At 54.4% G+C, this 8,917-nt stretch overlaps 1 protein-coding gene across 1 annotated transcript in view; it reads left to right on the top strand.

The window, feature by feature from the left end:
• Positions 1-8,504, top strand: part of SLC9D1 (solute carrier family 9 member D1) — a 23,169-nt gene extending 14,665 nt beyond the window's left edge. Inside the window, exons 8-12 of the mRNA XM_007466358.1 lie at positions 3,710-3,905; positions 6,527-6,677; positions 7,280-7,359; positions 8,053-8,202; positions 8,391-8,504. Of these exons, the coding sequence (XP_007466420.1) occupies positions 3,710-3,905; positions 6,527-6,677; positions 7,280-7,359; positions 8,053-8,202; positions 8,391-8,504 (691 nt within the window). The remainder of the gene's footprint in view (positions 1-3,709; positions 3,906-6,526; positions 6,678-7,279; positions 7,360-8,052; positions 8,203-8,390) is intronic.
• Positions 8,505-8,917: the final 413 nt, after the last annotated feature.

Below are 8,917 nucleotides of genomic sequence, written 5' to 3'. Positions count from 1 at the left end.
TCCTGCTGAGCCCCGTCCGGGGAGCGTGGACAGGCTGCCTCATTGCTGACCAGCGGGGTGGAAGCGTTTTGTATTTTTAGTATTTGCCTTTTGCCAGATATTGTAATAAGTTTCAGCAATCCAAAGTGATCAAGATCTCTTCTCCGCTCTCAGGAAGCTCAGCCTGGCGGGGAAAGTAGAAGGAGGGAATGGTTTTTAACTGAGATTCCCAGAGGTGAAGGCTCCGGCCCTGGTGTGTGGCCACCCTGGAACCCCAGCTCTCCATTTGCCAGCCCTGCAGGCTGTGTTCTCACCTGTAGGATGGGAACAAGGTGGAACCTGGACAGTGTGCTGGCTGTCAACAGGAGAGACTCGTAAGGCACCTGACACGCCCCTCGTATGTGCAGCTGTTAAAGGCCGTTTGTCAGGAAGGCCTTTGTCTGTCATTTTTCTTTGATCCAAAGGTCTTTAACTGTCAGAAAAGCGACCCTTTGTCGCATTAGTCCTTCTGGCTACAGATTTTCAGGGTAAGTAACTGAACAAACATTTAGACAGAAAAAGGATTTGTAACTTTAGCTGAAAGTCGTTTGAGTTCTGTTTGGGATGTACAGTAAGCCCTTCCCGGGAGAGGTGGGAGCCCCCTTTCCCAGGCAGAATCCGAACCGCGGCCAAGAGTGTCCGGGCCCCTGGGAGCTGCGGGCGTCACCTGGGAGCCAGGCCCCCGCCAGGCGGACAGGTACGGCTCAGGCAGAAGACTAGGAAAGCCTTTCTTTTTATCTTCCTAATTTAAAAATTCATCCAGTACTGGTACTGGTCCTGTTGACTTAATTCCCGTTTTTTCATGAGAGGCCATGTTTACCGAGAATTTTAATGACATGGGAAAATGCCCTGCGTTGTGTTAGGTTGTAAAAAAGAGTCAAGACCACATATAGTATTTCTCAGAAGGAGAAACATGGAGCTGCCATGTGACTCAGCTCTTCTGCTCCAGGGTGTGTACCCCACAGGAATGGAAACACCTGTCCACAGGTGTCACCTTTGGGGGGGGCGAAGGCGGCACAGCCACGTGAATGCCCCTCGTGCCATGAGTTACACACTAATGGGGAAGGTGGTAAATTTTATGTTACGAATATTTTACCACAGTAAAAAAAAAAACTTGTGCGTGAATGTTCACGGCAGCATTAGTCATGATAGCTAAGACGTGGAAACAACTCAAATATCCATTAGCTAATGGTCAGGTAAATAAAAGATACAGTGAAATGTTATTCAGCCATAAAAAGGAATGACGCGCTGACACACACTACAGCGTGGATGAGCCCTGAGGACAGACGCCAAAGGCCACACCATGGTTCCCACAAACGATTCTGTTTATATGAAACGTCCAGAACAGGCAGATCCATGGAGACAGCAGGTTGGTGGTGCTGGGGGCTGGGCTTGGGGAGTGAGTGTAAGGGGTTCAGGCTTTTTCTCTCAGGGATGAAATACGTTCTGAGACTGTGGTGGTGGCACAACTCTCTGACTAGAAGCCGTTGAATTGTATACTTTAAACGGGTGAATTGTGTGAAATGAGACATGTATCAATAAAGCTGTTAAAAATTACATACAGTATTATTTTAACTGCGTAAGAAGATGGGGGCTAGAAATGTGTATCACAGTGTCCAGTACAGGAGTAGATTACGGTGATTTTATTGTTTATTTACTTTTCTGTATAATTTGGGAAAACCTCTTTTCCAGTTTTGATAACCAGGGAGAACTTATAGTGAAAACTATTAAATAAGATCAATAGTAGTGTTAGTATAAGCTTTGCCTGTTAATTCAGCTTCCTCGGAACTCGTCGTGATCTTTCCTGAAGGAAGGAATTCCCTTCTTCCCTCCAGGTATCTCACAGGTAACGGACAGAACACAGGAACTATGATAAAAAATACAGTAATTCAGATTTTACTAGGATTAAAATCTTGCAAAACCATGAAAGTTCTAGAAGAAAGTATGGATGAATGTATTACTAAACATTGAAGACATTCAGGCAGAACACAGATTCCAGAAGCCACAAAGAACAAGAAATGCGATCCGTGTCACTGAAGTTTCATACTTTGAATGTTTAAATACACGCACGTGTCCGTGCACACACAAACACACATCCACCCGCGCACACGCATGGATACACACACACAGACCTGCACACATACATATACACATACATGTGTGCACACACGTGTACATGCACATACATGTACAGGAAGACATTAGGTAAGCAGGCCAAAGACAAATAGGAAAGAGATGTGTGTACACGTTCTGTCTTATTGTTTAAACTCGAAGTATAGTTGATTTTAAGACAGAGGGTTAAGTTTCTCATTTCATGAAGATCTACAAATCAATGAGAAAAATGAGACTAACGCAGTTAACAGATAGGTGAGCGCTGAGAGCGGCTAGCTCAGCAAAAGCGGGTGGGAGAGCACCCCGGCCCCTGCCCCCCACGGAAGGAAGTCCGGGGGCGCCTCTCCCTGTTGGGCAGGGCCGTCTGTCAAGGGTGGACGTGGACGGCGCACGAGCTCCCCCACAGGCCGCCCCCAGTGTGGCTAAGCCTGGACGATCCATTCCCGGGTCCAGCCCAGGAGACGTGGCCCCGGCCCTCGGGTCATGGACATCAGACCGCATCCCCATGTGTTGCTTTGGCCTCTGCAGCCAATTGAATGGGATGAGTCAGGGGTCACTGGGGTACAGGGGGAAGAGGGCAGCTGGGGAAGGGGCGCCCGGTGCCGGCCCTGAGGCCCGGGTCCGGGTTGCGGGTGGTGGAGCCCCACCGCGTGCGGTGGGTGAGGTGTTCGGCGTCAGCTGCCGGGCTCTGGGGGCCTGGCTGGGACTTCGAGCAGGTTTCTCTTCCTGCCGAGGCCACAGACCCCGCCTTCTCCCCTGGGCTGTCATCCTGAGCCTTAGCCGTGTGTGTTCACAGAGGCTCTGCTCTGACATCCTGAGGCATCACACACCTGGGATGTGTCTGGGCTGCTGGTCTAGGCCTGGCTGCAGGGGTGAGTCCTCTCTTAGCAAAACCTGATTGATATTCTTCCATCAAGAGCTCTTAAACCAGAATTTTGGACTGAAGGGTTTCCTAAATGTGATGGGGAACTGGGGTTAAAAACTATGTATGTTACCATAAACACGACAGATGCACAATAGTGCCTATCTTGTGAAAGTCATTAGGTTGAGATCTTAACAATATATTGAGATCTGAATGGCATATTCTAAAAAGGGCTTCGTGCAGAACCCTTTTCTCCATGACTAAATAACAGAAAATTCAGAGTTCTGGCTTGGGATAAGGGAAGGCTTTTCTGAAAGTCGCTGGCATCCCCCAGTCATGCTTTGGTGGGGAGCCTGCAGTGTCGTGTTACAGAGCGACTGTTGCCTTATGAAGAATTTCAAATGGGGGTTAATCCCCAGTGAGGACTTTTATCATCTGTCATCGATGGAGACACATAAGCTGTCAGTCACGAGTCATTACATCCTATAAAATGTACTTACTCCAAAGTATTAATTGCAACACAATTCAGCGTCCATGTTCGATTCAAGTAACTTAATTTCTGAGGTTAATATTTGATGGATTTTATTCTAACATTGAGAAATGAAAATGTCTGCGATTTGGGTCATTTACTTTGTAATGTTAGAAAGGAATGAAAGGTCATTTTGTTGGACTTGAGTGTATTCTGAGGAGAATCGGGCGTCTCCCTCTCTTTCCCAGCGTCGCCATGGAGATCCTGCGCGTCCTGGGCCTGGTAGGGCAGGTCCTCTTCTCGCTTGCTGCGGTTCTCCTCTTCTGTCTTGTCGTGAGGACCTACCTCGTGGGACCGTACTGCCGGAGGCTGCACGCGGAGAGCAAGGGGAACAAGGAGGTCCTCATCCTTGGAGTCTCCGCTTTCACCTTCCTCATGCTGACGGTAAGGCCCCAAATGCCCGCCACTTACATCGCCTGACTTATCCTCTGTTCACCGAGAGCTTGTGATTGGTCCTTTTTCTTTCATTTTACTAGCAGTTGGCATACGTGAGACACTTGTGGGTGTTTTTATCCGTGCACAGTCGTGCTGCCTGGCACTTCTGCCCGCGCTCTAGGCTCTCTGCTGGGATGGTGTTTGTGAGTGTGAAACCGTGCGAGTCTGTCTTAGACGCATTGCATCCGAAGCAAGAATCACAGTTTAAAACGACTTTTTGTTCTGTTTGATGAGAACAAGCTAGTCAGCAGCATAAGTTCTTTCGCTGTAACGTGAAAAGCTCACCATAGAGGCTTGTTTTGGAGGCGGCCGTCCCAGTTAAGGGACAGGCTTCTCATGGGAGAGCAGGGGAGGGGCCGGAGACCCTGTAAACAGTCCCAGCTCTGGGGGCATCACCTGCACGGAAGAGCTGCGCCCCTTGACGTGCGCCGGAGAAGTGAAGACCCGTGTTCATGTGGAAACTGACGTGTGAGCGTGACAACAGCTGTACTCCCATCGGCCCAGACCGCCCAGATGGCCTTCCTCAGGCGCGTAGTTCAGCCAGCCACGGCCCTCCACGCCAGGGCGGCCACCCAGCTTTGAACCGTGGGTCCATGAGTCGCCGGAGAGCTGTGCTGACTCGAAAAGCCAGTCCCCAAGGTCAGGAGCTGTGTCACTCCACTTCCGTGCAGTTCGTGAAGACAGATCAGAGATGGGGGAAGGCCGCTGGCCGGGTGCTGAGGAGGGAGGGTGGTGGGGAGGACCCCGGAGGTCACGGGCAGCCCACGTGGCTCCACGGTGTCACACCCACAGGACTCGTGCTGTGACCTCGTGCTGTGACTTGGGAAGATGCTGCCGTGGGGGAGCCCGGGGGAAGGTACCGGGGGTCTCTGGATGACTTCGTAGAACTGCACGTGAGCCTACAGTTAGGTCAAGAGAAAAGTTTAATCCTATAAAGGACACTGAGGAAAACAACTTCCTTACACAGTTGCGTTGCCTGCTAGTGTCTCGTAATCTTGGGAGAAGACTGAGGTTTGCTTTTGCTCAGAGCCGTTCACGTATGTGACCGACTTCAGTTTTGTGCGTTGCTCCACCCCATCTGGAGTGTCCTCTCTGGAATGACACCCAGCAGAGCGCTCCGACCCGGCGCTTCGTGCTGCCACCCAGTGGCACTTGAGCTGAAGCAGCCTCGCACCGCGGCCCGTGTCTCCTGAGCACCTGCTGCAGGTGCTGGGCGCTGGGGAAGGTGTGTAGCGCCCCAGGCCTCCGCTCACTCGCGCCCTCTGTGCTTAGACGTTCCGGGCCGTGGGAGTGAGGCTGCATGTGCGGGTCTAGGCCCAGGCCGTGTGGGCCTGCGTGACCGCGGCTGGTTTCCCCAGGTGGCTGTGCCCTCCTCCCCGACCAGCATGTTTCAGAGGCTGACCCCAAGCTGTAGCGCATGTCAGTGCTTCATTCCTTTCCACGGCTGAATAATATTCCTTGTCAGACACAGTTTTGCTAATATCTTGCAGTTCGTGACTTGCCTTTCACTCTCTTGACGACGTTGTTTTGAACGGAAGTTCCTAATTGTAGCGTGGTGCCGTGGTCATTCTTTAAGGGCAGCACTTCAGGGTCCTGCGTGACACGTGTTTTCCGGCTCCAGCTCACGGAGATGCTCTGTGTTGTCCTCTGGAAACGCACCGCTTTCTTTTCTCACTGAGACCTGCCGTCCATGGGAGGCGAGTCAGTGCGGGGTGGATGGCCGTGGTCAGGGCCTGTTCTCCACGAGCGCCTCCTCACCCCGTGAAGTCGAAGTCGAAGGTCACAGCACAGAAGCCGCGTGGCGGAGCATGGGTGGCCCAGACGCCCTGCTGTCCCCAGGCAGGCGGCCGGCCAGCCCGGCCTCCTCTCCGCAGGCTGTCTGGTCGTGGTCTCCTGGGTCACGGGGATGGGTTCGGCTGGTCGGCTTCCAGGCACAGGGAGTTCTGTGACTGTTCCTGTAACGCTAGGCGCCCTTGGTTCCCTGTGTCCGTGTCCGCGCTGCCCGGCGTGTGTCGTGTGTGTGGCGGCAGCGAGCCCTGTGTCGGATCCGCTCCCAGGCATCTGATGGGCTCTGACACAGTCGTCAGTGGGGCTTCCTGGAACATTGTCCGTCTGTCTTTGCTGTTCTCGTCACTGGATTTACCTCCCCAAGTTAAACGCCGTGTCCACTTCCTTCCTCTAGACGCCGGCGGGGGTGGGGGTGGGGAAATAGTTTTGTGCGCCACGTGTTTAATGCCGGGGGAGTCGGGCTGTTTATTGATTCAGGGTAAAGAAAGTGTGTCACGAATGCTTAGATCTTGGAAAATAGTCTCACTCAAAACGTCCGCAGCAGCCTACACGAACGATGGTTGCAACTGTTGTATGACCGTTTCCTCTCGCTCATGGTCAGTGAGCTGACGTCCACTGCCGTGCCTTCTGTGGGGTTCTCCTGGGACACCGCAGAGGCCTGGGCGGGGGCAGGGAAGCTGGCTTGTCGCAGTTTTATGGGGACATCCCGCCGCGTCCGAGAGGCCCTCTCGTGTGTCCTCAGCAGAGACGCTGGCAGGTGACCTGTGTCCTCCTCCCCTCAGGTCACCGAGCTCCTGGACGTGTCTATGGAGCTGGGCTGCTTCCTGGCCGGAGCCCTGGTGTCCTCCCAGGGCCATGTGGTCGCTGAGGAGGTCGTGTCCTGCATGGAGCCCGTCCGCGACTTCCTGGCCATCGTGTTCTTCGCGTCCATAGGTGACCCTCCTCCTCCAGGGGTGACACTCCCACTGGGTCTCATCTGCTCACACGTGTTTCTACTTAGCTTGTGCCGCGAAAACAGTCCCTGTGGCGGCTAGGGTCTGAGGGACTCTCCCTTAGAAGGAGGGAAGGTTTGAGCTGAGGGACGGGGGCTCCTGACTGGTGGTCCTGAGGGTCCACCGCTCAGCAGGGTGGCAGGCCCACTTCAGCACGTCCACACCAAGTGCAGGAAGAAATTCTAATTTTAATACAAAAAAATCAAACTAGTGTGTCAAGGCTGCTGCCCTGGGAATGACCCCATGGAGGGGGGCAGTCCCGCTCGCGGTCACAGCACAGCCATCTGGCCTCTCGCTCACACCCTGCACTGCTCAGTGGGTCCAAGAGCCCCAGAGACTCTGGGTTCCTCGAGAGGCAGGTTCTGAAGCCCGTGGAAACAGGGTGGGGAGCACCGAGTCACCCGGCCCTCTGCTGGGGGTCTCGGGGTGGAGTGGGTGGGAGACACCCTGCCCCTTCCCGTCCCGGTGGAGGAGCCTGTGGATGTAGGGGTAGCAGGGAGGCCAGCCGCCCAGCCCGGATGATCGCCCGTCCCCGTCCCTCAGGCCTTCACGTGTTCCCCACCTTCGTGCTGCGCGAGCTCGCCGTGCTGCTGGCCCTCACGCTCTCGGTGGTGGCCATGAAGGTAGGGCCCCTGCTTGTGAGTCCACCCTGCCTTTGCTTTCACCTGTCACACCACATGCCTCGCTTCCTGCCTGTGTATACCCCCCGCCCAGCGCAGCCTGGCAGCTGGGGCTTCTTGGATCGGGATGGCCCTTCATCTCAGAGTTTGTGTTGAAAATGGGGGTTTCAGAAGCTGGGACTGGAGAAACTGCTCTCTGGATCCTCCAGTGACACCCTTGCTCTGTAATTTGACTTCTAAGTGAGTCTAAAGAACCGCAAACCCTGTTCTGGTGACACAAACGTACACTTTAACGGCCACTGAGAACTATTTTGCCACTTTCCACTTGTCTGATCTCTGTGACTACAAATTGTTGAGGTGCCCGTGTCAGCATGGGATTCTGGGAGTGGGCGAGGCCTGGGCGGTGGCCACTGGCTTTGCGGATGAGAAGGGGCGGCGCCCCGATGGCGGCTGAACTGCACTGCCCGCCGCAGGCTGCTTTCCTCCGCGCTTTCTTTACATTGCGTTGAAAACAAAGTTTCCATTCTGAACGCTGCACGATACTCGCTTGGCGGGAGGGCCTTGGTTTTCCCCGGGGTGTCTCCGTGCGTCCTCCCGCGCGGTGCTGGGGCGGCCTCCCCGCCCCGGACCCAACCTGCTTCCTGCGGGCAGTGCTCCGGGCCCGGCCTGGCAGAGCGTGACCTGCCGCTCTGGCAGTTCGCCCTGGCAGCCCTGGTCCTGTCTCTGCTGCTGCCCAACCCCAGCCAGTACATCAAGTGGATCGTGGCCGCGGGGCTGGCCCAGGTCAGCGAGTTCTCTCTGGTCCTGGGGAGCCGGGCACGCAGAGCACGTGTCATCTCTCGGGAGGTGAGTTTCTGCCCGGCTGGCGGAGTGGGGTTGTTAGGGAGAGTAGGGCTGGGGTGGGGGTGGGGGGCGCCCCAGTCCCCGGAGCCTCTTGGGGAAGGGGGCGCCCTTGTCCAGTCCGGGCACCAGAGGCTCGCACACCGTGATGTGGAGACACGCCCCTGGCCGCGCTGACGCCCCGCCCCCGGCAGGTGTACCTCCTCATCCTGAGTGTGACCACGCTCAGCCTCCTCCTGGCCCCGCTGCTTTGGCGAGCGGCCGTTGCTAGGTGTGCACCGCGGCCCGAGAGAAGGTCCAGCCTCTGAGGACCGCGGCCAGGCGACCGGCCGGAGCTGGCACCGCATTCCCGGACCTCAGAGTCTCCCGGAACCCGCCTCTGCGTGCAGTGATTATGCACCGTGTACATGTAACTCTGCGTTTTACAAATCGCCTTGACTCTTTTGCCTGGATGTGCCTTTTCTTCAGAAATTAATGTCAACTTTCTATTGTTATTTCATCAGTTCATGTTTTTTTGGTGAGGAAAAAAACTAGGAGGCTTTTTTATTTATTGTACAACTTGTAAACCGTTGGTCGATGTTTGTTATTAAACGTTTCTGTGACGTGAGCTTTTAATTCTCGCAATGTGTTTGGAAAGTTTCTGTGACGTGAGCTTTTAATTCTCGCAATGTGTTTGGAAAGTTACTTTTAATCCTTAAAGTCTATGTTTTCTAAAATGAGA

Source organism: Lipotes vexillifer, unplaced genomic scaffold, assembly GCF_000442215.2.
Source record: "Lipotes vexillifer unplaced genomic scaffold, Lipotes_vexillifer_v1.1 scaffold791, whole genome shotgun sequence".
Taxonomy (NCBI): Eukaryota; Metazoa; Chordata; class Mammalia; order Artiodactyla; family Lipotidae; genus Lipotes; species Lipotes vexillifer.
The sequence above is the reverse complement of the archived record's forward strand: the minus strand, read 5'-3'. Positions and strand labels throughout refer to the sequence as shown.